Source organism: Drosophila miranda, chromosome XR (assembly GCF_003369915.1).
Source record: "Drosophila miranda strain MSH22 chromosome XR, D.miranda_PacBio2.1, whole genome shotgun sequence".
NCBI classification, from domain to species: domain Eukaryota; kingdom Metazoa; phylum Arthropoda; class Insecta; order Diptera; family Drosophilidae; genus Drosophila; species Drosophila miranda.
The window spans coordinates 5,153,331-5,181,187 of NC_046674.1; the positions used below are offsets into that span (position 1 = coordinate 5,153,331).

Genomic DNA, 27,857 nt, shown 5'->3' on the forward strand with positions numbered 1-27,857 from the left:
GAGTTTTCCATCATTTAGTTGCAACATTTTCTTCAAAAAGTTCTTTCCTTTTCTGCTGTGGTCCCCAGGGCTCGTTCCATCTGAATCATGGACACAGAACTTTGTAGTCGACTCTCCAGAAAGTCGTACTCGTTCGAAGAATAGAGAGATAGGAGAGCCAACATTTTGATATTTGTTTGATATGTGAGAGAGAGCAATGCGAGGAGGCGGGGCACCAACCCTTTTGCTGTACGGTAAATCTGTACACGATGCTAGGCATTAGTGTGGCCAGAACAGGGCCCGGCCAGGGCAGGCGAGGGCAGGCCAGGAGGAGGATTTGGGTCTGATGGCTGGGGGTTGGTAATAAGTTTAATGTGAGCTCCGAGCATATTTTAAGGCTTTTCACTTGAGCCAGCCCTCTTGCTAGCCAGCTGTCAGTTCAGTTCAGTTCAGATGACTTGAGCAGAAAGAGACTGGCAGTAGAGTTGAGTTTGTTGATGATGGTTCGTTGACTACCTACCTCTCTAAGCCCACTGCCAGTGGCAGTGGCAGTGCCAGTGCCACTCCCACATCATCCGATGTACTTCACTGAACTGTCCCAGCTGACGTTGAATTATCATAAATTGCCAAAGTTTGTTTTTGGCATAACAAAACTTGGGCTGGAACGCGGAATGGGTGTGTGAAAAGTTGCCATCAAGAACGAAAATCAGAACAATTAGGCTCATGCATGGTAGAAGGGTTCGCTCGCTCGTTGGCTCGTTCGCTCGTTCTCGGATCGTTCTCCCATTTGGTCTTAAGTGCAGTGACAGTGGGAAAAACAGTGGGGCGGCAGAGTAGCGTGGAGTAGAGCTTTGCATAAGTTTCTGCGTTCTGCCTCCAGGCATCGTCAGTGCGCTGCATAATCCTATTAAATTCACGTTGCGGGCAAAGTAAACCAACTGCAAAAGGAGAGAAAAACAGCTCCAAAGGTGCTTAATTTGTGCGCAGCTTTTATTGATTTCCCCCCTCCGGCTTTCCGCCACACACACACACACACCCACACCCACATATTAGAAGAGGAGCTCAGGCTAAAAGGCATTAAAGTCTTGACAAGGCTATTAAATGCTTAAGAGCCAGCGACGTTAATGACAACATCGCAAAAGGGCAAACCCAGGGCCAAGGAGCCGTACGTCCTTTTGAAGTCCTGGCAGTCCTGGCAGTCCTGGCAGTCCTGCCAGTCCTGGTGCTGCTCAAGCAGAAGTAGAGTTCAGTCGAGACGCGAGCCGCGCAAGGATTACAATTTACGAGTCCTGCGAACCATGAAGGTGTGATAAAATTTCAGCAATTAAAAAAACGTGTGCGTTGACAACGACAAGGGCAAAACGGGGGGCACCGGCAAGTGCAGGACGACTACACGAGCACCCAGTCAACGTGGCATGCAACTTAAAAAGAAGACGAAGAAGCCCTGAATTTGGAAAAGGTCCCCCAGGGGAATACTCTATAGAAAGGAGCTAAAGATGGATGAGAAAATAAATACGTATATCTTTTATGAAGTATATTTTGAAGATTTTAATTCAGGCATGAGGATAAAACTGTGGATGGTGGATCGTTATGAATATATTCCTATCCCCTGAAGAATTATCAAGAATAATATAATATATAGCATACTTTTTAGGGCCCAACAAAGTTGATGAGAAAACTGTTATACCTTTGCGTGGGAATCCAGTTGCTTCAAGGCGACGTTTCTTCACTTCTTCTTTTGCGCTTTTGTGCAGAGAGCTGAGAGAGAAAGGGAGTTGCGAGGGAGATGGCACCACTCATACACCTATAAAAAAAAGTTGTGAGCAGTTTAAACGTCGCGTCGTTGGCATTTGAGAGCAGAACAGCTCCTAAGAATATTGCAAATTTATGCGCCTTCCCTTTTTGCATAATTACCCCCAACGACCCTTGGTAACCTGAACCTGAGAGGAGAGGGGCGTCACTTCCCCTTGCCCCCTTTCCACAGGAACACGCCCACGCACACGCAGATTTTGATAACGTCGTGTCGCTTCATGTTGGGTGCTCTCTCTCTTTCTCTTGCAACATTGCAGCGCGTATTTTTAATTTCCGTCAGTTTCTGTCTCCCCACGTACCCCCCCCCCAACACTCTCTTCCTCTCTCTGCCTTTTTTCTAGATAAGCGGGAAACATGTCAAGGTATGACTATACATATGGGTGTGTGTGTGTGTGTGTGTGTGTGTGAGAGGTAGATAATGTAAAATTAAAAGGGAAACTGTGTGCAAAACAGGCCCAAACGGGAAGAGGAACTGGAACTGTGCGCCTGTGATCTTGAATTATGCGTTTCTAGATTACCACCAAAAAAAGAGAGAGCGAGAGAGAGAGAGACACAGAACAGGGACAAACATATACAACATATCATATGATATGCAGAGAGAGAGAGAGAGAGAGCGCGTGAGAAGGAAACAGTGAGAACTGTCTGTTGTAAATTATCTGTAGAATAGATGGGACAAATTTTCACAAAATGTGTGTTAAATGTTTCGCTATGGGAAAAGCCACCGAACACAGCAGCAGTAAAAAGATGGCAATGGAAAAAAACTTTTAATTAGCTAACTAAAATGGCAAATGGCGCAGCCGGTGAGATATGATTAATGAAATGCCTGGCGTGTAACAACACGCAACAGGGGCAGGCGGCGTGTGGCACGAAGCAGGAGCATGAGAGATGATATAAATTGGGGCAAATTAATTGCAACAGACTCAGGTGTGTGCGAGTGTGTCTGTGCCTGAGTGTGTGTGTGTAGAAAATTTTCGTTGTAATTAGATGATGGAAAACGCTCATTTTGCTATCCACAAATAGCGGAAAATGGGACGAGACGGAGGAAAGCTTTTTTCTATGCGCTATAATCTGTCAGATGGGATAAAACAGCTTGGGAAAGTGAACATCCTCCTCTGTCCGTCTGTCTGTCAGCCCGCTTGTTAAGTGTGATAAAAGATAGAACATTAACGGAAATAAATCAAATGCTCTCAGGTGGGGGATGATGATCTACGTGTTAGTGGCGGAGGCCAGGGGCACGAACAGGAAAATAAAAACTGACCATCAGCTGCGCGTTTTCCTTTTGGGAATGATGGAGGATGCAATTTACCAAATGAATAGAGCAAAATTATAAGAGAAAAGTAAATGGAATCCAAGGAAATCTTTCACAAAAATCCATTACCTTGCCCAAAACCAAAACCAATACCAAAACAGCCATGAAAGAAAAGTGCCATCGGAATACCCCTTTTTGTTTCGTTTGATATAGAAAACTGATAATTAAATCGATAAAATGTAGCAATCTCTCTATACTGGAGACAGTTCTACTCTCTTTGAAAATTCCATCAGCTTCAATTACGGCAGGAGTGTGGGGCATGCCCCACAAGCAAGCATAGGTTATGTTCTCTGCTTCTCCTTCGAAAATTTGACTTTGGCAACATCATCAAAATTTTTAGCCAAACAACAAAAAGATGAAGAGAAAGCGAGAAGTGGAGACGTAGAGAACGGTAGAAAGGGAGTGAGAGACAGGAGAACGCCCATTTGCAGTCAACTGCCAATATGAAAAGCTGAAATCCTTTTAGCAGGCACCTCTATGCTGCCATCCTTGTACATCCCCTGCGCCATCGTGCACGGATGGAAGACTGCCACTGCCACTGTCAGGCCGGGCGGCTGGGAGGCTGGGCGGGTGGGGGGCTGGGAGGCGACTCTACCCGATACTGAGGGCAGGCAGACAGAGGTCATGTTGTTCTACTCGAATGTATATGAATTTACATACGCCCGACCCACACTCAACACCTCCCGTCGCCCTGACACCCGCTCCGACACCCACTCTGATATCTGGCTTCTGTGTTCGACTTCGAGGCTGGCCAACATGTGCAAAAGAATTCGATAAGATGGAAAAGGAGAAGGCGGGTGCGATGTCGAAGGCGGTGGAGGAGCAGAATTTTGTGTATTTTTAAACCGAAAAAGGGTCTTCCCATCTGCTTCTTGGTGGGCGAAAACTACTTATTCAACTTTAGCCTGGCAACTCTGTCAAAACAGAAGAAAAGACCAAAAAGAGCAGAAGAGGGTGAAAGAGGGAGAAAGAGGGAGAAAGAGCAGGGGGGGAAGGGAAAGCCAAGTCCTCTTCTGCCTTCAGTTTTCACCAAAATTTAAATTATTTTACGAAAAAACAAACATGAATGAAAAAATATACTCGTTTGTTTGGGGGAAAACTTGAGCTCACATGCTGCGAAAGTTGAGTGGAGTTGAGTGCAGTTCCAGGGAGTGCCTGTGGTCGCAGGGACAGTGGTGAGTGGGGTTCCAGAAGAACAACAAGTCGAACAGTTCCCTTCCGAAACCCATGGCGGCTGGAACAGTCTCTGAAAGTAGCGTTACACGAAAAGTATTCCGTATTCCGTAAATTAAGTATTTTTCTCGCATTTTCCATTCATTAATCCCATTTCGCTGGCACTGTGCCTGCATTTAATTACAGGATCGACACGTCACACGGAATGGTGACCCCGAGCCGGTGGTGGATCCCTCGCAGGATTATATGCTGATGCTGGGATACGAGAATGCCACGCACACGGTCCTGCGCTTCCGCCGTAAGCTGGACACATGCGACGGCACACATGACATGGCCATAACGGTGAGTCCACACGGTCCTCAGACCTCAGACTTCAGTCCTTGGCCCCGTCCTTAATAGATATACGAGTACTGGCCAAAGTTTTGCCACTTCCAAAATGGAATTTATGCACTCCACTTCCACTGTTAAAGCGAATGCGTCTCTCTTGTCTGTTTCTCGGACTCGTAATTTATGTTAATAAAAAGTTTCAGAGAGTGCGATGCGAGTCGTCTGCCCCCAAAACTCTGATGATATAAGCTTTCTGCCATCAAAGTACTAAAGTGATTTCGCTGCTGCCTCCGTCCTTCCTTCCATCCTTCCTCCCCTACATGTAGTTGGGAGTTGTTCAAGTTGTGGCAATAACCTTAAACAAATATAAACATTGAAATTTGTGACATGCTAAGCATACGGAATCAAGCCAGAGCCAGCGGCAGTGTCTCCTCCATTCCACAAATTGGAAATGGAATGGTAACGAGAGATAGAGAGTGCTCAAGGATTAAGGATTCCGGATTAAGGGTTGCATTCGATAACGATACGAGCTGCTGCTGCGACTGCTGCTGCTGCTGCTGCTGCAGTGTAGATAAATACTGATTGCGCAATTAGTTTGCGGAAATCTCTTCATCTCGCAGCTACCTCCGCTAAGCACTCTATCAAAACCGCAAAAATACTCCATACTCGTCCCATATTGGCCAGGGGAGAGGATAGGGCGAGGACGAACGAACAAGTCATAGTGATAAAAGTTTTATCACGTATAACTTAAGCGTAAATCTTAAAGAAAACTTTCTGGTTAACTTGAGTAAACAAAGCGCGTGGCGCAAACACAAATACTCCTCCAGGGTGGAGAGGGAGACACCGAGTGAGACATATGCCAGACATGGCGACAAAGACTGAAAAGGAAACCCAAACCACACACACACTTGTACACTCGTACACACGCATATTGAGATATACTAGTGTGGTGGTATCCCCCCAACCCCCTAACCCCCCAACTTTGCCTAACCCCCAAAAGAGGATTGTGAGAAGGGGGGGATAGAAAAATGTTATGCAGAGTCGCGTGTGTTTGCTCCTAGACACATTTGGTTATTGCTTTATCTAAACGGTCTCTCAGACCCCTCGAGATTTCTTTGGGGAGTGGTGGGTGTGGGCCAAGTATTTTATTTGTCTAGCGTATTAATTGGATTTTGTCGCGTCATCAACGACACTGTCAGGGGATGGGGATGAGGATGAGGCTGAGGCTGACGCTGAGTTGGCAAGGAACTACAAGGAACACCGCGCACACATAGACGAAACGCAATCTTTTGGCCAAATCGCCCTAGACAAATTAGTTTGCAATAAGCTGGCTGGTTAATGTGGCTGGAGCTGCTGTTTTTGTCGCTGTTGATGTTGTTGTGGGCAATTTCGGGGCACAATGCAAAGTTTTAATGAATTTCTGTTTTCTCGCTGACCCCGCTTTACGCAGTTGGTTTAAGTTTTCCGCTTCAATTTACTCTCAAGCTGCCAGCCAGCGTGCTCCCGAGCCAGAGCGGGGCACAAGAGTTGGCTGCCGCACAAATTTGTTACTATTTGTATACTCTGCTTACCCTGGGGAATGCACTTAATGGGGCATAAAGGGCATAGCATAAAACAGATGTTAACCAGATTTTAAATAGTTCATTCTATAAACAAGTTCTTTGACAATTGTGGGAGTTCGAAGTACAAATACAATAAACATAGTTTTATAACAGTTACACATAAAGTTGTTAGACTTTTTCGTGTGCCTAATATGTAATATTTTCATAAGATGCTTATAGAAGAATCTTTATCAAAACTGCTAAATAACAATATGCCAAAATACAACAATAAAGCTTCTAATTATTAGCTGTATGATAGTCCTATAGCAGAAAAATGAGTTAGTTTCTAGTTTAGTTGTTTGTATAACAGTTGTATAAAACTTTTATAACAGCTAGATAATAGTTGTGAAGCTTTATATACCCGGTGTATAGCAGTTATATAACATACGTATAACAGTTCTGTAATATTCAGATAAAATGACTGAGAATCAGATACGTCGAGGCATTTCCCTACTCCCCTAATCCCCACTTCCCCTTGTCACTCATTGCACAAGAAGTTTTTCCCTTTTGTCGGCTTTGCTTTTCTGCTTTCACTTAACTTCTTTGCCGAGTTTCGTATTTTGTGCAATTTTCTGGACAAGGTATTTTGCATCTTTTGCCCACTCGCGGGTTGAATATGCTCTCTCTCTCTCTCTCTCTCTCCCTCTCTTTACTATATTCCACCCTTATGCTCCCCCGCACTACTCCATGAATAAAAAAGTAAACTACAACTTGCAGTTTTTTGCATTAAGAGCAATGGAGTGAAGGGATGGTTGGGAGGAGAACAGAAGCAACCATTTGGCAAATTAAGCGCTGTTTGTTGTGCATCGAGGGGGTGGGTGGTGGAAGGTGGGATGGGGGCTCCACTGGGGCGAGGGGGTTGGCGAGAATTAATAATGTATTGTGTGCAGAGCCATTTGCAAGGTCTGAGTTTGGTTTGTCCGGAGAACTTTGAGGTCAGCGCAAGGCATGATTTGCCATGCACTTAAAAATTTATTAATTGTTTGCGTTTCTCCAGCTACTATTATCCCCTCCCATCCACCCATCCACCCAACCGCCGTAACTATCCACCGAACCCAAAAGGCACTCCAGTCACTTTCTTTCCGCGTTTAGCGAGCGGCCAATGTGCAAATTACGGCAGAAACTTGCAAGGGGAATGAATCCTTCTAAGGGATACTCTACAGCGAAGGGACACTCCATGGATAGCACGTGTATCATTGGACCGATTTTTTCGAAAATTTCCAAATTTAATCTGCTCATCGCATAATGTTTTCACTCCTTGGATTTTGTGCCACTTCAAAGCGCACTGAAGCCAGCCATATGGATTTATCAGTCTAAGCCGCTCAAGTGGCATAATCATCACGAGCCACCCCTCGGGATCTCTGGATCTCTGGCCCATTCGCCCCGCAAGGTTATCCAGAAGGATACTCCGAGCGGGGAAACGGAGACTGGGCCTGCATTTTTAATATACCAAAATGAAATTTCCAGCTGTTTAAGCGCATAATAAAAAAAACCCTATTTTAAATAACTTGCAACGATTTCAAGAATTTTTGTTGGGTCCCTAGTCAACCCTGCTCATTCCACAGGACACAATTTTCCGGCGAAGGTCATAAAAAAAAAAACGGAATAAAAAATGGCATAAAGGGAAAGTTAGAGGCCAGCCAGGAGGCGGAGTCAATCAGCTGCTCAACCTTTCAAGCGCTGCCAATGTTCAATTAAGCGTGTACAATAAATTCCCTTCCGAGCCACAGCCGAAGTCGAAGCAGGAGCCTGAGCCGGAGCCGGAGCCACCCCTATCGATGGGACGTACGTACCAGATACAGATACGAGTGCGGGCACGAGCATATGTGCGGGGAGGCATTATCTGGGCAAAAGTTCAAAGTTTGTGTCTCGACAAATTCTCCTATAAATATAAATAAAAATAAAAATGTTTATTTATATAATTAATTGTATCAGTCGGGGCGCAACCCTTTGCTCTGTCCCCTTTTTGTGTTCATAAATAAATAAAACTGCAAGCGGTAGCGGGGGCGGGGGCGGGTCCACAAATGCACGCACCGTATTTTTATTGCCCGAAAAAGCCGGAGGAGGCGTGGGGGTGTATAAACCGCAAAAACGTCAACCACAATACAAAAATTACAGCCACTAAAAACCGCCATCGACGATGGCGACGATGCCGCCGTCGACCAAGTTGAAAAATATCAATCGATGTGGGTTCATTTATGTGTAATGAACATTAATGAAGCGCAAAGAGCGTGACTAATAACGAAATTACCAATTGGCCAAAAAGAGTCAAGTCCAGAGCGGACGGGCAGGACAGGACAGATGACGTCAGGAAGAGACTGTCAGCCTCCACTCCCCCTGTGGCAGAGGGAAAATGTTCGGAAGAAAATCTAACAAAAACGATGGCGCATTAAATGAAGGGCAAAAAAAACCAAAAAGAAAAACGAGTGGGTAAACGAGGGAAAAAGATACAGAAAGAACTTCAGAGAGAGAGAGAGAGAGAGAGAGAGAGAGAGAGAGAGAGGTGGAATAATAAAAGTCTGGGCATAAACCATAAAATGCCATTAAGTGCGTCATTTCAATTTGATTTCAGATTCGAGATTTTGGATATTTCCTTCCTTTCCCCCATGAAAACTTTTGATAATGTAAAAGGGGGAGTGTGCATCGCATCTTTCACATTCAAAAGTTTTCTTTCCATTTTCCATCTCGCATTTAACTGCCGGTCAATTTAAATATTTTTAATGATTTCCTTTTGCTATGCCACAAAAGTTCTGCAATGAAATATGACCAGCGAATAATCAGCAGCGATTACGAAAAGGATTCTCACTGGCAGGAAGAGATTGAAATACATTTATCACTCAATATTCAGCAGCCCCCTCTACAGCAGCTACTCTCTACGTCTAAGTCTCAGCTGTCTTTTCGATGATTCGGGACTCGATGATAATGAATGGATATTCATTTATTTGATATCCACCATACAATTGAAGCGGAGCGCGACTTTAATTGAATTTAACCGAACTCTCTCTTAATTGCTGGAACGCCCACTTCCAATCATTAAAATGTTTATGGGTGCCAGTCTCCTGTCCCTACCCCCTCTTTCTTATAATAAAAGAGCCCTCCGTCTACACAAAATTGTCATTAAGTATCGCCCATCCACTCGAATCCATTTGAAACTTTTCACGAGAATTGAATGACTGAAACTTTGATTTAGATTTATGCAACGTAATTGAGTAATTACAATTTTTAATTTCTCATTGACTTTCATGTTGATTACTGGCTATTATTATTCTCATTATTTGCTTAGGCAGAAATAAACAGCAACAACAACAAAAAAAAGAGCAGAAAAACAAAAGAAAAACTCATTTAAAATGCAAATTTCCTCTCTAAGCCTCGCAAAATTATAATTCAACGGAGTGAATGAGAACCAAAACCAGAACGAGACCAACAACATTCCACACCGAAAGTGACAATTAACACTAATTGTCATTATAATAATTTCATATTGTTATTGTTGTTGTGCGCACTGCTCTCTCTCTCTCTATCTCTCTCTCTCTGTTGTTTTTGTTATTGTTGTTGGGGTAATTGTTTAAGCTACCACGGCATTTCCCTGTTCCAACAATTTAAAATGCAAAAAAAAAAAAACAAAAAAGCAAAAGAGCAAAAAAAATGCAAAGAGAGTGGAAAAATTGTGGAGTGTAGAAGAAAACTTTGCCCGTGTGAAGTTCTGTTCGAAGCCTGTTGAAAATATTGTTTTTAATATAATTTATGTTCGTGGCACGGGCACGGGTCTACAAGTAGTTCTGTAATGGAATTACGGCCCTGTATCGTGGGGCCCGGCCATTTCCCACCCGGCCAGCCACATGGCGCTACAATTTTTGCTATGTGTTTATTATTTTAACACGAAACTTGCACTCGAGCCAGGCCAAAGGTTGAGAATGAGAATGAGAGGTTCCGAGGAGTTTGCCCCCACTTGTAAACAGTAATTTTTGCCCATTAATGGTGGGGCCCTAGTCCGGCACCCGACACACATTCACATACATATGTATGTATATGTATTTATATTTGTATATGTATTGTTATGGCTGTTTTCCCATTGGAAAGTCAAATGGGGAGAAACAAAAAGGCAACAAGTCAAGTCGACAGTAATTTTCAACACTTACAAGCTGCGCTAAGGACCCCAGGACCCCAGGACCCCAAGGACCCCAGACACCCCACCAATGGCCATTGCAATTTCCACATCCACATCCACATCAAAAGGGGAGAATTCCTCAAAACGAATTCAACGTGACAGAAGGAAATTCTTACACAAAACATATCAATGGGGCAAAGAGCCATTTCTAATGGAAATGCTGGCGTTTCGTATGAGAAAACGTTCGGGGGAACAGACAGAGTGCCCCTTCTTGGCGCTGACGCTGACTTTAGTGCAAAACCGTGCCATAAACATGAACACCCCAAACCCAGAGCCATAGCCAGAGCGAGACCCAGACCCAGACATCTCTCTTACGGGTCACATATGTGTGCACTTTGTCACGACATAAGCTCCAAACTGCTATACTTGACGGGAAATGGCAGGAAAGGGAAGGGAAAGGGAAGGCAGAGGGAAACCGGGGGGACACAGCACAGAACGCAAAAACCGAAAACCAAAGCACCGACTTTTATAATGAATTATTAGTGGAGTGGTCAGGGGATCGTAAGGGGCGCTGCCTGGTTGCTTCTCGTGTGGTGTTTGCGGGACTTGCGGTTGCAGCGCTTGGCACTTAAAAATTTAATAGGTCCTGCAACAACAACAACATCAAAAAGCCAGCAACAAGCCAGTGCCCCAAAAAAGTATGCAACAAAATTTTAAATTGATTTAATTTTTGACATATTTTTAGTTTCTGCTGCTGCTGCTGCTCCTGTGGGTGGGCGGCGGGGTCAGCCAACTGGAAATCCTTTGGCACTTTGTTAATGCCGAAAGTCACAAGAGCGTGAACCAAACCGAAAATGGTTAGCCTTCAAGCCAACTAAAAGCCGAGCTAAGTGCACAAGGTGGTCCGAAAACAGCATGTGAGGACGCACCTTTCCTCTTACAGAAATCCATTAATGCAGTAGCACAATCTCAAAGAACCAAAAAATTATAAACAAATCTTCAAATAAGAAAAACTATCCCTCAATTTTGATTCCTCTCCCATTTTTAATGGAACTTCCCGCTCATTACTTTCGGACGTGTTTGTTCCTGTTCGGTTTTTTTTTCTAGGAAAACCGTTTTATGTTGATTGCTTTGAAGCGCACAATAGAGTTCTGCTTCTCCTGGTCCTGGTCCTGCTCCTGCTCCTGCAACCCCCGCCTAAGAGCCTCTTTTCAAACACAAACACACTCATCCTAGACCTAGACCACTTTGCACTCGCACGGGCACTGGCACTGGCACTGGCAATGGTCGAGCTGCCAAACAAAAATTGCGCATAATTCCTCAGTAAAAGTTTCGAGTTTTTGCCAGCCACTCCACCAAACCGAAACTCCCTTTAGGAAGTTCTAAACGATTTCAGAACAGGACCAGGACCAGGCCCAGGCCCCAGACCAGGGAGAGCTCAACATCGTCATCGTCATCGCATCGTCGTATATTTGTCAAGCAAATGGAATAACCGTTGCAATTGCAACAACGTCAAAGCCAAACAAAAATGTTATTTGCCGCTTTGCCCAAAAATCAAGTACACAACCAACCAGCAGCCAGCAAGAGGCAGAGTCAGAGGCAGATGGAGAGAGCCATGTGGATTTTCATGTTGCCTTGTGCCCGAAAAGTGGTTGGGCACCGGCTCCCCCCATGAGCGAAACGAGGAGTACTACATATATGGTGTGGGGAGCGGACCGAGTGGCGGACTCCTGGAGTGGTCGCATGGGTAGCGCGCATAGTCGCTTTATTAAAGTTAAAACCCAGCATTGTCCCTTTTACACATGAGTTTGCCAGTTGACGAGCTACGAACGGTCCGGGTACTGGTCCGGGTACGGGTCCGGGTCCGGGTACGAGTTCGGGTAAGGGTACCGTATATGGCAGCCTCCACTTGTATAAACTGCAAAGAGATTCGCGTATTTCCAGATTAATTGCAGCAGCAGTACCCTCTCCAGAAAACAATCCAACAGTGGCAGGGTAGACAGTGGGCTGCCAAATGATTTGGCAGAGAAAGACGCAGTGATCTCCACAAGGATCCAGAAACCAAAGATTACCAAAGGTTTTCTAAGGGATACTTTGAAGTACTTTTTGTTCCAGTTTTTCCCAGATATCAGTGATCCTTTGCGATCTGTTCACATTCAAGGATATTCGTTTCGTAGAGTATTTTTGCAATATGCTCGCCTTTGCTAGTGGCCCCAAAAAACATTTCCCTCTTGTTGCGCTTTATTTTCGGACTGTGATTTTCACGTTTCGCGCTCACAAGTTTGCTTTCCCCGTGCTTTCTGTTTTCACCCACTGCCCAGTGGGTGTGCGTGTGTGCGCTTTTGTTGTTCTGGGAGAGTGTTCCCCGCTCCCATTCCCGTTCCCGTTCCCGAGCCGTGGAGTGGTCCCTGTTGATGGTGTTGTGGCACCACTAGAAGTGCATGCGAAACGTGCACGCTGCATGGCCAAAAAACCCAAGCACAGGCCCAAATCCAAATCCAAGCCCAGACCCAGACCAAAACCTAAAGCAACAGCAGAACAGCGGAACAGCAAAAGCAAAAGGCAAACCGAGGCAACGCAATGGGAAACGTTTGTTTTAATGCCCTAAAGCGACAAATATTGAAAGAGAGAGAGATAGATAGAGCGAATGTGACAGCACCAGGGCAGAAAGAGACGGCGCGATGCTGGGACTGCTGCCATACTAAACACCAGTACGGGATTTTACAGCCAAAGTAATGCAATGACAAACAAAGCAGCAGCCCTACAGAGACAGAGTGAAGAAGAGAGAGAGAGAGAGTGTGTGTACGAGAGAGGAAGAAAAACTGCGCCGGGGATCGCCCATTTTTGACCGTTTTTCCATCCGACAACCGTTTTTTGAGGTGAGTGGCAGTCCAGGGCAAGGGTAAGGGCCATAAATAACGAGCCGAGAGTTGAGTTGCTTTTCAACGCAGCAGGCTATGGTCGGTCATCGGTCGGGCAGAGCGGGAGGAAAATGAACCAGGAACGCCCTGTCAAATGCAACAGGGCCAGGAAAAATGCCCAAAAAACAACCAACAAACAACCATCAAAAACAAAAACAAAAACCAAAAACCAAAAAGAAGAAGAGGTGGAAAATCTGCGCATCCTTGGAGCCAAAGTAATTAAAGTGGCAAACGTTGACAGGCCGAGGGCCACAGCAAAAAAAAAAAAAACACCAAACAAAACTCTAAAATATTTAAAAAATAAAAACAAAAAACAAACAACAACAAAACTCTATATAGAAACCACAAACTCTGTATATGGAAAAATCAACTATGGCATGACCCTCCTGCCATTTCCCTGGCTTACCGATAGTAGAGCTGTTGTTTATAAAAATATTAGACCACATATTGAGGGGAGGAGTGGGAGTAGGAGTGGAAGGGAGTGGGAATGGGAGTGGGGTGCTCCCAGTGGGCACCCCAGCAGGACGCCATAAAGTATGCAATAGTTTTCGCTGTGACCTGTGTGTAGTTATTTTATTATATTATTTATGGTCAAATGGCGAAGTAAACTTGCATTTTTTTCCCGCTCTTTTCGCTCCGAACAAACTCGGTTAGTGAATTCATTTTAAGCCAAGTGAGGATACGCCATGCGCCAGCCCACCCCCTAGGGTTATGGGTTAGGGGTTATGGGTAAGTGGTAAGGGGTTAGAGGGGCTTACGCTCACATTCTGATGTAAGCCAAATACCGCGCTAGTGACCAAAGCAACCGCAAAGTCCGAGAAACTAAGACACACATTCACACGCACACACAGATACGGATACGGACACGGACACGAACACGGATACAGATGCAGATATAGGAACACACAAAAGAACCGCAAAAAAGTGGTCAGTTGGCCAAAAACTAAACGAAATGTAATAAAGCAACGGATATGCCAGTTTGGCTTGAACTCTACTCCATCTCCATCTCCAGCCATGTCCATAGCCATGTCCATAGCCATGTCCTTCCAGTGCCAGGGATCTGGAGGATAACTACTGCAGCAAACACAATAAATGAATATGAATTAGGCAACAAGGAGAGTCGAGGTACGAGCAGAGACAGAGACAGAGAAAGAGAAAGAGAGTCGAGTCCCAACCGAAAGCGGAACAGATACAAATGTGTTGGTAATGGTATCGTATGAAGGGTTTCAGCCCCAAACCAACCTTTTAGCCACAAATACGAAAATGTGTTGAATAACTTGAGTGAATGGAAATGTGAATGTTCTTTGGCATTTAGCTAGAGGGAATCTGAATGTTTTCGCTCCTTGAAAGGATTTCATAATATTGAGGACTCGGCTAGTGGAAAATGCAGATAGAAGGTGCATAGATTCTTTGAGATACTAGTTAGAGTACTCTATTTTCTCCACTCAATCGTGATTGATTCTCTAGCAGCACACTTTACTAACTCCTCTTTGGGAGCCTTCTTTACTTAGCTTTCACTTATAATTTATTTTAGCCATAATTGCAGGTTTATTTGCTTGGCCAGGCACTTTCCTTTTGGCCCACTTGAAGGCAGGAAGCTCCTTGTTTAAACTTTTCGCTTAGCTGCTCATGCTTATGAACCATGGACCATCCCCCAACTGTTTCCGTATATGCACATACATATGCAACATACTCGCATATACGTACGTTGCAAATTTGGATATATTTGCTGCAATAATTTAGACGGCATCCCCCATCATTCCCTCTCACGAACACATTTGGTTGGCTTTGGCTTTGGCTTTGGCTGCTACTTCTGCAGCTTATGCTGTTGCTGCTGCTGCTGCTGCTGCTTTTGTCCACTGATGAACATTAATTTTCCACACAGTTTAAACAACATTTTCATTTACACAAATATTGTACGTGAGTGAATGGGGAGGATGAATGGGTTGTTGAGTGAGTGGGTGAGTGGGTGAGTGGCCGAGCGAGGAAGCTGGACTCTAGTGCGAGCAGAAACCTCATTAGATTTGTTAATTTACCAGCAAATCCTGGTAGCACTTGCACCTTGAGGAGCTAAAATGGCCAATGGCCTTTGCCATCTGCAATAAATAAATCAAATTAATGTCAATTGCCACAACAAATGAATCCACACATCCACACAGGCATCCGTTTCGAGACTATGCAGATGCCTCAATTTAATGAAACAAAAATCATTAAGCCACTTAGATAGCCAGATAGCCAGAGATAGAGCCAAAAACGATTACAGAGTTAGGCATATTTTGTCCGGATTTGTTCTTCTTCTATTTCCTCACCTGAGCCTGGACCTTCAGCTGTGTCCAATGTCCAGCCAGGAGTCTACCAGGCCCAGGCCCAGGCCCAGACCCATGCGACTGTCAGCAATGTGAAAGGAAAGGCGCCTGCCGCCCACTCTGGTCAAGGCAATCAAAAGGCCTGACATGGCTATAAGGTTACAACAAAAATTGGGTAAAAGGGGAAAGCAGGTGGGTAGTGGCTGGTGGCCTGGTGACCACTTTTCCCTATTAGTTATTGAAATCAGCTGTCAGAAAGAGTTCCAAAATTGCACAAGTGCCACTGCCTGCCTATTGATGATTGAATTGGCATACATGCCAGCTTAGAGAAAGCCTCAAGAATGCACTGGCAGAAATGGAAGGAAAAGATGCCATGCCACAAAGAATGTCAAGATTTGTAGGGAAATTTCCGATGCAATTTCCCAGCCATCCGAGCTGCATATCAAATTGATATTCAATGTGCTTTTGTGGCGAGTGTTTCGGAGAACAGCAAGCACCAAGCAGCAAAGAGAGCAGAGCAGATCCCCCGACAGGCACTCAAAAAAATGTCCGACGTGACCATGGTAACCTGTTCCACACAAACACACACACAAGCATGGAAACAGAGAAGGACATTGTACACATGTATGCAAAGTACATGGGTTTCTGGGGAACGGTTGATTTGATTGCTGTCCGAACGAGAGCTGCAGCTGAAGGACCTCTAGAGCGTTGCCAGTTGCGAGTTTGAAGCTCAGCTGCTGCTGCTGTTGCTGCTGCTGCTTGGAAAAGTTTCAACAATGCAACTCTTGCCTCGGTCTCTGCCCCTGCCACACACTCAAGTGCGAATGTGTGTGTGTGTGTGTGTGAGAGTCTTGTGCTGCTGTTGCATTTGTTTGTTCTGTTTATAATTCAATTGTAAATGCATTTCAATTACGTGCACATTAAACTGGAGCCCAGCCACAGGACCCACAGAACCCACAGACAAAGTTTTTTGGTGCCGGAGCAAGGACTAAGACTTGACCACTTGGCCAGAGCCAGGGCCAGGGCCAGGGCCAGGGCCATTACCATGGATGGCCAGAGCAGAGCATAGTCCCATTTGCCAGGAAGAGCGATCCCAGAGTCTGGAGCCAACTTAGAGAGCGGAACACGCTTCCCATTTAAGGACAATTGGCCCATTATGAGAACGCGTTGAAACGGCAAAATGAAAGTGGGCAAAAAGCAAAAAAAGACAATGATAGAAGGAGAGGAGAGGAATGGATGGAGAGGGAGATGGAGATGGAGTCAGCGAATGGCTAACAATGCCATTAACAACTACTACAAATGGCCCTTGAAGGTGCAATGTGTGAAAGACTAACCAGGAAAGAGTTTACGGCTCAAGCAAGGGAGAAGCAGAGGATCAGGGCGTAAGTCCCCGCACTAAGTGTTGTATAGCGTTCTAAGCCGTCGAGATAGTGTGTTAGGCAATACTTTGAAAGCTCTTCAACAGCTCAACGAGAGCTTACAAAATGAATTATCTGCTAAAAGAGTGTTCGGTAGCAATTTGAACAATCAATTAGTGTTGAAGAGAGTTTAAAATAGCTCAGCTTTTGTGTTAGGCAGCACTTAAATGCGAGTAAATTCAGTATTTCACCCTTTTCCAAATACCAAATAACGAAACCCAAATCCAAATCAAATCGAATTCAGCTACATCTGCTACATTGTTAACAGGGTTTAATGGAATGTGAACTGGGCCAAAAAGTCCTTTTGGGCCAAACCCAAACCATCCCCGAAACAGTACAGCCAGGGTACAGTCACGGCCAGCGAAACCTGCCCAGTCAGAGGTTAAATGACCTTTGGAGTGCACTTAACCAGGCAACAACATTCAGCCAACCGTTCGAGGCTGTCGTCCCTGCTGAGCCCCGAGCCCCGAGCCCTCAGCCATGAGCCAAGAGCCATGAGCCATGGGTCCTGAGCCCCGAGCCTGCCTCCCTGCCTCACAGTGTGTGTTTGCTGCAACCCTCGCAAGTTTTTTGGGCCGTAACCAAAGCCGCTCTAATGAGTCCAAGTCCGAATTCGAGTCCCGCCGCATTCACAATTAGCCTTAAAGTCCTTCAGCTCCCCGTCCCACTCAAAAGTGTAACCTGTAGTGTAGTCTTGACCACACTACAAGTACCGCACCGCACCCTTCCACTATCCCATCTTCCACCGTTTACCATCCACCATCCACCTTCCATCGTCCTCGTCATCGTCATCGTCTTTGGCAATTAAGCCTTGGCCGACCGTTGACCACGGCAAATGACCGCAGCCAGTTTGCTTTCATTAATTTTTGGTTGTAATCCTTGCCGAAGCTTTTCATTTCATTCCTCACAGCTGCTGCTGCCGATGCTCCTGCTCCTGCTCGTAGTCATCGTAGTCATCGTAGTCGTCGTAGTCATCGCCGGGAGTCGAAGTCGTCGTAGTAGTCCTCGTAGTCATGTATGGGTCGTGCGTGTGCCATAGTTCGGTGCACACTTTTTCACACTTTGTTCATGGCATAGTGGAGATAGTGGGGATGCCCTGTACTGTAGTTGTACTGAAAGGGTTAGCCGTGTTTGAGCAAAGAGAAAGGAAAACTTCAAAGAATTTTCAATCATCCGAAGAGTTACAATTCATTAGGGGAGACTGCTTCTGCTCCAATAATGAGAGCATTTCTAGTTTTGAAACTTTTGCGGAATTGTTATCCCCATCGCATCCTCATTGGAACACCCCCTGGAGCACACCATGGCACCCACTTTTGCTTTGACTACTCAACCGTAGGTGGCCCTGCTTTGATCAACTCATCCATTGTCAATCCTCTCTCATCACTCAATGCAAAATTAAACTATTTACAGGTCATTCCCATAGTCCTGAGTCGCATAGGCCATTGCTGGGGTAGCGCTGTAACGGCCTCTTTTTTTCTTTGTTCCCTGACTGACTGACCGTTGGGTTTTTTGCCACAGTGGTCATGTTTTTACATCTGGGCCATGTCCAGGCCCCCAGTCAGCTTCGTTCGGTAGCCTCCAACGTTAATGACTTTTGTGCTGCGCCTGTCTCTATGGCTGTCCCTGTCCTGTCTCTGTGGCTGTCCCCCTGTCCCTCTGTCTGTCCGTCTGTCTCCTGGCCAAATGTTTTAAAACTGGCCAACAGAGTTTTTGTTGCTCTCTGCCCCCGCTGTGCGTTCCGTTGTTGCTCTTGGTGTTGATGTTGTTGTTGCTGTTATTGTGGGTTGTTGTTACTGGCGATTGCCGGGCGGTTAGTGCGCGCGTTTGCCACCGCCCGCAGTGTTTGCCAGGACAACCAGGACAACCGACTCATTTGTACAGGTTTTTTACACACTCTCTCTTGCCCTCTCTTTCGAGAGAGAGAGAGAGAGAGAGAGAGAAAGAGAGAGTGATGGTGGGGAGGGAGAGTCATGCTGTGGAGAAAGGGAATTGTTAATTAAAGTATTGTCTCCTCGTTGCTGGCAAAATGAACAAGTAGAAACAAGGACTCGTGGCCCTACTGGAACTACCAGTACTCGTACTACTACTACGGCACGGCTCTTCCTGGTGCCGCTCCTGGGCCGTCAATTGTCGAACATGGTACTCTACAGTTCCACTTAACAGCTACAATGGGCACTTTGCCACAATGAATTCAAATGGATGCCCCGACGTGAGTTTTTTCTCCTGTTTTTGCTCCTGCAGCACACACACCCCCGACACTCCCGACACCCCATCAGGGGGCTACATACATGTGTTGTTATTGCTGCTGCTGCCACTGCTGCTGCACACACACGTGGACATGACATGAACACAATGACAGCTGACTGTTGGCTTCCAAAAGTCCCCGGAGGCGTACAGTCTACAAAGACAGAGAATGAGAGTCAGAGGTGAGGCGGAGTCGGCAGCGGAGTCATAGTCAGACCCGAATATGGAGAGGAGACGGATACGGGCCCGTGATTCTTGAATAAAAGCTTTAATTTCGGGGTTTACCAATTAAAACTACGTGGCCAAATGAAAAATACATACGAAGCCAAGCCCCACGTCCCTGAATGCATAATACAAAGGCGGAAGGGGCGGTGGGTGGTTTTGGGTCCCTTAGGGAAATGAACGAGAATCTGGGGAAGGGAAATTCCCTTCGTACGGTGAGCGGGGGCGGGGGCAGGGCCAGGGGCAGGGGCAGGACCCCAGCACTTGAAGTGTAAATTGGCTGGCCAAAGATGCAATTGCGGCGGCCACGAGTGAGTGCAAATTACACAAAAGCAGAAGAGCTCGAGAATGTGATTCGGGGCAAAAGTACAGTCTACGGTCTGCCAATGAAGTTTGGCAACGTGGCAACGAGACTGGCAGCTTCAGCCAGAGCTACAGCTACAAAATTAATTTGTTAAATGGGAATTAAATAAATGAAATGCGGTCAGTTAGAGTCAAGTTTTGGCCAGCGTAAGAGGATCACTCGAATAGGAATGAATGGACGAAAGACTCTGGACCCCCTCCTCCTCCTCGTGTGTGAAGTGCGGCAACGTTGCACCATTAACACACCATCGACAGTGGCCCCCAAAAAATGGTCAGCAGCTGACCAAACAGCCACCTGGCCGCGGTCCCAGCTGCTACCTCTCCTCATTCATCCTTCATACTTCATCCTGCATCCTGGATGGCCTGCCCACAGGCAAACATCCTCGCTTCCTTCCTGCTTGCAAGCCCGAGCTTCGCTTCTCTCCTTTCGTTTTTTCTGTGTACTTCATTTAGCAGGGAATCCTGTTCCGTCCCTGTTCAGTCCCTGGCCAGACAGTGCATCCGTGTATACGTCAGCAGCGACATTATTGCTGTTGTTGCTGTCCTGTCGGTTGTTGCAACGCCATTATAACGCCATTTTGACCCCACCAAACAACCACCCTCCGACCGGACCCACCTTGGACCACCTTTACCAACTAATTTTTTACACATTTCTCATTTTTCAACCCGCCATTATCCGTGCTTCCTTTTGTTGTTTCGCCCCCTCTTTCCAGAACGACACGATGCGCCTGCTGTACATGTACCACGCACAGGATCCGCCGCACGGCTCGGTGCGACCGGGCACCCTGCCGGACCCGGGGCGTGCCTTCCGCCCCTACCGCCCCATGGTGCTGATGCAGCGCGCCCAGCTGCCGATGCCTTCGCCAACGCACGATGAGCGCGTGCGAGTCCTGGAACTGCGCAACGAGGATGTGGAGCTGCCTGGCGGGGACACGCCGCTCTTCTGGTGCAAGATGTTCAAGCTGGAGGACATCAATCGCAAGCACCACCTGATCCGGGTAAGGCACACGCTTCTCTGGCTCCTTTTTCCCTCCTTCGCTTTTACCGCCGCTGCAGGACTAAGCGTTATTAAATACAATGCATAATTAAGGCCAAGTGCAGTGGCATCCTGCCAGTGGCTGTAGCTGTAGCTGTCACTGCTGCTCCAGCGCCCGCTGATGCTGCTGCTGCTGCTACTGTCTCTTGGCCTCGGCATAACCAAATTGAAATATTAAAAATTTATCCCCACTCTCCCTTTCTCTCTCTCTGTTACCAACAATGCACTAACCTTTGTCTCTCTCCATCTCTCTGCCGACCCGCTCTCGGGTCGGTTCATTTTCTTTTCATGGCTGGCAGTACGAGCCGATTTATGATTCATCGTCCAGCGTGCATTACTTGCAGCACATAACGCTGCACGAGTGCCAGGGCGCTCACTCGGAGCTGGAAGAGATGGCACGCGAGCAGGGACGCCAGTGCATGGGCGCCCGATCCATACCGCTGGCATGCAATGCCATTGTTGCCTCCTGGTCGCGGGGCAGCGAGGTAAGCATTCGAACGGAACGGAAAAAGAAGCCCCTTACCCCCATACCCCCATACCCCCATACCTAGTTACTCCCTGACCCTACTCCATCAGCCAGCCAACCCCCTTGCCTTGGCTGGCACTATGCTACCCATCTCGTCATAACCATAACCATGCAATATTAATTTAACCTTCGCAAATGCTTCCTTTCAACACGAAGAAATAAGTAAAGGAAGAGCGCGGGTTGGGAGGATATCCGACCAGAGTATATGCCCTTAAACTGGGGAGCTCGAACTTTCGTTTACACAACATGATCTGAAACTGGAAGCTTGAACTAAAACTAAGTTCGAATCTAGATCCCCCCTCAATAGAAATTATAACTGAAGCTTGAAGTGGATGTAAAAGTCAAAAAGTAAGTCCTTTCCGCGAAGCGAAGCTAGGCAGGAAATTTTAATGGAATTTGTTCCCGATCTTGGTATTTGTTAGAACTGATACCTTCAATTGAAGCTAAAAATCATTCAAAAGTATTACAAGCATTCCATAAGGTACAATTTAAACAGTTCCAAAACCCACAATCCAAATACGTTCAACACTCCAGAGGTCTTTCCCTCGTAGTGCAATACAGAACATCTTTGATCTCTTAGTCCGGACAACCATTTTGAAAAGAGTATTCCGAAAGAAATAAATACCATTGGGCCCTGGCCCCTGACCTCCAGCCTCATGGCTCTTGTTTTTGGGAGAAGCTCCGCTCAGGGCACGAAAAAAAAACAAGGACAGAGACAGGATTTTCATAATTTCATCAGAAGAGCGCCATAATGCAGTGGCATGTTACGGCTGCTGCTGTCCGCCAGGGGGCGCTCTGCAATGCAATTGAATGGCAATGAATAAGATGGGATTGCAACTGGGACTGAGGCTAGGGCTGAGGCTGGTATGGTGTGGAGTGGAGCCTCCTCCACTGGCTGGCTGGATTTAAATTGCACATGGCCGTGGCATCAACTTCCGTCCGAGCCAGGGCCCCAACCTATATGCATATACACATGCCCATACATCCCAAAAAAAATAACCATATCCATACTTACATATACTCGGACGAGTATAAAAACAAACACACCCCATAACATTCTCCTACCGTACCCTACCCCCAGCTCCTTTTCCATTCCCCTTTCTCCTCATGTTTTTCACTGATTTTTATAATTTTTTGGTCTCTCTCCTTTGTGTGTCTTTCGCAGGGCTTTACGTATCCACACGAGGCTGGCTACCCGATCGAGTCGCGACAGGCCAAATATTACTTAATGGAGACCCATTACAACAATTTAAAGCCCGACTTTGCCCAATTGCACGCCCGACAAATGGCGGATAATTCGGGTTTGAAAATCTACTTTACGCACGTCCTGCGACCAAACGATGCTGGCATATTGTCAATCGGTAAGTTACCCCCAAAAACTCAAAGGGGGTTATCTCTACAATATATACATACATACATATGTACATATGTATATGTACATATGTATATATATCGGGGCGGTCGTGTGTCTGGCGTGTGTTATAGGAGGAGTGCAGCTGCTGCCCTTTTGTATATTTTATGCGACAGAGAGATGAGGAAGCGCTTTCTATATGCAGCTCATGTCATGCAATTTATGAGATTGCCAGAGTGGACGAGAGACGGGCGAGGGGAGAGGATAGAGGGTAGAGGGGAGACTGGTGGGGGCGACTGCACTGTAGAACTGTGGAGTGGCATGCCATGCAGTGTGGAAGGTCTAACCACATTGGTGGGGCTAGTAAAACAAAAGCTTATGACTTTGCCCAGCTTGTCCAAATGCGGTTTAGCCATGTATCTATGTATCTATCTATCTGTGTATCCATATGTGTGTGTGTGTGTGTGTGTATATCTGCAGATACAATACCAACAAACAAAAGGATACATCCAGGGAAAAGGAGCAGCAGCAGCAGCAGCAGAACCCGCTTCCAGACAGCAATTTAACTACCTTTTATACCCCCCACATAAAAGTTTATATCGTCACAATTTTTAATATGTCTGACAGACAATGAAAATGGTTTTCCATTCTTTTTTTCTCTGCCGCTCCAAATTGCTTACAAATAGATTTTAATTTTAAATTTTTGGCGTACCATGGACACGGCCCTAAAACCTGCACGCATCTAAATCAAATACTCGGAAATTCTCGGTGCCTGGCATGTGTCTGAATGAAAGTTTTCCCTGCCAAGCAACTAAATAATTCAAACATTCGAAGGCTGCGACTAGTCGTATGATTGCGGGTAGGTTGTGCACTCACTTCTGCAGCGAGGGTGTCCTCAAGAGTTGGCGAATATTGTCGAGTAATTTTGGAAGTAATTGAGTGCCATGTGATTCCAGCCACAAACCTTTTTATATATCCTGTAATCAGATGCTATCAAATAGTATGTGTAGATTATATTCTATAGCTTCTACCAGATAAACTCAGGTCTTCAATCTTCTATTGGTTACAGCGATCGATAGTATTTCTTCGATACTAATTCAAATATATTCTTTGCTATGTATTCCATCTTAACCCTAAAAAGAACTAAAACAAAGAACATATATTACATCTTTTGGAACTTCAAATAATACATCAGCTGTACTCCTTCGAGAGCAAACTTCAACTTCCTTTCCCATAGAACCTTTAAGAACGAATATCTTAATCTACTCCTGGAAAAAGCCATAGCTTCTGGAGCTTCCTCCTCTGTCCCGCCTCAATAAACATATTTTCGGAGTTATCCACCAGGTGAAAATTTCTCTGACTCACCAATCGTCTCTCTATTGGAATAACCCGCAAAATAGCAATTTACAAGCGCCAGTCTGCCCTTCCCCCCATCCACCTACCACCATCCACCACAGCCTAAGCGCTTTTTGAGTACTTCTCAGCCACACACCGCTGCGCCGCCCACTCAGAAGGTTCGAGGGTGGGAACACCTGAAAATTCTTGGGGGGTGCTCAATTTTTTGTTTCGATATTCATTGTGTGGTTCGTGCGAAGGCAGCGGATAGGCAGAGGATAACTAAAATACTAATTTCACTTTAGAAATTATTTTCTATTTTTTTCGTGGCTGTTTCTTGTGTTTGTTTTTGGCATTTTGGTGAGTTGGGGGGTTGGGAGTCGAGCAGGACCACCCACAAGGATATAGATCCTTGTGGTTGTTGCAGTTGTTCTTATTTCACTTTTGCTAAGAGTCACGCAAACCAATATAACTTTTTCCCCGACCGCACAAAGAGAACGTGGGAGGGAGACATGGCAAAGCGCTAAATAAGGGGCAAGAATAAAAGGAACAAGGACTGTGCCAGGTTCTGGGGCAGACATACATACACACACACACATATATAGGTATTTTTTTTGAGTAGGTGTTGCCAAAACTTCCGGAGTAGAACGCTGAAGCACAAAGAGCATGAAACAGAGAGAAGAACGAGAAGTGGATTAATACATCTTGATAGGAAAATACCATTTGAAAAAGTCGAAAGAAGCAGGAGCGAAATTGTCGGTAGATTTCATGGGCAGGAAAAGCCGATTGGGTGTGGGTGGGCTTAAGGGGCGGCAGTCGGCATTTGCTATTGAAATATTTAATTGGACACACACACACAGGCAAGCACAGGCACTCACATACAGATACAGATACAGATACAGACACACGCAAGTCAATAAATAAAAAATGAGTAAAATCATGAGGCAAAAAAATAAAATGTTTCTTCTGGTTTGCTATAAATTGAATTACGAGTGATGCGAATGGATACGCGGAGGAGTCGGGGTCCCGATCGGGGGCTAAAGCTCTCTCGGGTCCCACACTCGCATAAGTAGCTGTGAAATTGCTACGTTTCCTGATTCCATTCCCTCCCTCCGCTCGGGCACGCTCTGGCTGTGTGGCAAAATTTAATTTCAATTTAATTGGTTATTGATATAGCGCCCTGGTGTATGCAACGGAGCTGTGATTAATGTTGTGGCTTGGCGAATTTTTATGGCACCTTGGAGATGAGTGAGGCAGAGAAACCAGCAAACAGGCAGCCGGAGAAAGAGAGAAACGAAACAAATGAGGTTGGGACATGTTAAGCCCCTGCCTGCGGCATTGTAATCCCCCACTTGAAGCCCATCGAATAATGCTTTTGAGGGAGATTTGAGGGGGGATCATTATCATACCTTTCCAAGATAGCCCTATGCCTTGTACCTCCCAGCTTATTGCAGATATTTTTTTATTAAACGAATGAGGATCGATCCCCTAAAAAAAGTTTTAAATGAGATAATTTTTCCTATATTTTTTTCTATACATTTGTATGAAGAAAGCTATTCAAAATCAGACACATGGAACACCTTTCCTATGCGCCTATTCCTTGCATTTCTGGCATGCAATTTTCAATTCCATCAAAACTCTTGTCAGGAATTTCAGTTTAGAGTTTCAGCCACAAAATGATCACCCAAAACCAATAGCTTTTAGGCAACTGTTTGTGGGTCTACACGATATGAGTATATCTGATATGATCTGTGCCTTTCATAGACCCTCTAATCAAATTGTTTCGTATTCCAGGCGCGAGTCTCGCTGTCTGAACTGACGCTTTTGACACAAATTGCCATTTAAAATAATTAGAAAAGTTGCAATCGGACTGCATTTGTGCATTCTGCCATTTTCTGGCTGTCAGCATGCAACTGCCAAAAAAGGAAAAAGAAATCAAAGCAGTACCCAGAACCCGCGATGGCAGCGTTAAATATCGATTTGGAAAATATGTGTAGTTATGAATTGCGAGTCCTGTCCCCCTGTCGCATTCTGGGCCAAATCAAATAGAAATAGAGCCGTTCTCCCTCCGAATTTCCCGCTCCTGGCCATGCCAGCAAATTTCGTCATGCTTCGCATGGCCAATATTGAATTTTGATTTAATGAATGGAAATTGGCAGCAAACGCAAGGAGAGAAATAGAGACAGAGCAGAGCCAGAACCAGAACCCGAACCCGAACCAGAAATGGAAATGAAATGAATCCCAACGAGCTCTCCAATCTGTGACAGACAACCATTTCACCGTGAGATAGATAAAGTGAGAAAGAGAGAGAGAGAGAGAGATAGATAGAGAGGGGGTGGGGTACGGGGTACGGGGAGAGCTTTCTATGGCACACGTTCTGATAATATTCAAATGGACCTGATCGAATTGAAAGTTAATGGAAATCAATTAAGGGACAGCCGCAAACTTTCCGCAACTCTTGTCTAACTTTTCCGATCGAATTTCCAGAGCCCGAGCCAGAGTCCCTCCAAGAAGCGATAAAAACTTGGCCGAGGCTTACATAGAACTCGCATGAATTGTAACTTTCAATTAAATTGATGATGGAGAGTTTTTCTATCATAACTTTCCCGTTGCCCCATAGCAATGCCCTGCTGGGACCAGACCAGCAGATTGATTGATTTTTCTCGCGTGACATTTTATAAAATGACCAAAATGCGAAAACCAGGAGGGAAAACTTTTTAAAGCCAACACGGCATCGTTTTTGCCATTTTTGGGTAATTGAAAATTGATTCCCGGCCACATGACAAAGCCAAACCCGATTCAGGGGCGACTATGAAAATTAATAGAAATAATCTCCACTGCACACAACCAGAGGTAAAATTTACATATATCTACATATACATATGTACAAAGATATATGTACGTATATATATACTAGTTTACACCACCGATTCAGCGGCTGCCCCAGGAGCGGCAGTGTGTGAAAAATGCAATTGATTACGTAAAATTTTGTTAAATTTTGAGCTGGCGAAAAAAAGTCCACAGCTCAAAATGGATATTTTATGCAAACTGTTTTAAAGTTAATATTTTTACGTTGGTTCAATGGGATTATAGGGGATAAACCGGATCGAAAAGAGGCGCACAAGAGTATAGGTCAAAGGGGGCATGGCATGGCATGGTAATTGGAAAAAAAAAGGATTTAAAGAATATTTAAGCACAGATTTATGAGATCCACGGAAAAAAAGAGCAACACCGAACAAAAATGAATTCAATTGGCAGCTGAATCCAGAAATGCGCTGCTCCTCCGGCAATGCCAAGTATTTCCCGCGAGTATTTTGATTGGCATACTATGGCATACCCCTCCCCTCCCGTGCCATGCCCTACCCATCCAGCAGAGTCTTTCGTGGCATACTGCGAGCCTCAGAGCCACTCCCCACGCACAACAATTGAAATGCCATACAGTGGAGAGGAGCAGCAGCAACAGAACAGCAGAGGAGGATGAGGAGGCGGAGGAGGAGGAGGAGAAAGAGAAACAAATTTATATGTAGCACATGAATTTCAAATATTTTTTCAACATGGCAGGCGACACGCGGCCCTAATTGAGTGTGGGCGGAAGCGGGGCGGGGGAAAGGGAAGTATATTGCCCGAGGCCAGGGCAAAATGGAGAGCATGGGGGTCCTGCCCCGGCCAGCTCTCTTTGCGTATGAACAATATTCCACAACATTTAACTAATTGAGCCAGCCAGCAGCAAACATACAGAAAAAAATGTGGGTCCTGTCCCCCCAACAACCACCCAAAATCCAAAAATTCAAAATTTGATTTGTGAACAATTTCTGGAAGAACAGAG

At 45.5% G+C, this 27,857-nt stretch overlaps 1 protein-coding gene across 1 annotated transcript in view; it reads left to right on the forward strand.

Annotated features, from left to right (window-relative positions):
- LOC108152656 (MOXD1 homolog 2) overlaps positions 1–27,857 on the forward strand; it is a 126,480-nt gene that overhangs the window by 78,871 nt on the left and 19,752 nt on the right. The window contains exons 3-6 of the mRNA XM_017282150.2: positions 4,460–4,615; positions 20,497–20,781; positions 21,119–21,304; positions 22,511–22,706. Of these exons, the coding sequence (XP_017137639.1) occupies positions 4,460–4,615; positions 20,497–20,781; positions 21,119–21,304; positions 22,511–22,706 (823 nt within the window). The remainder of the gene's footprint in view (positions 1–4,459; positions 4,616–20,496; positions 20,782–21,118; positions 21,305–22,510; positions 22,707–27,857) is intronic.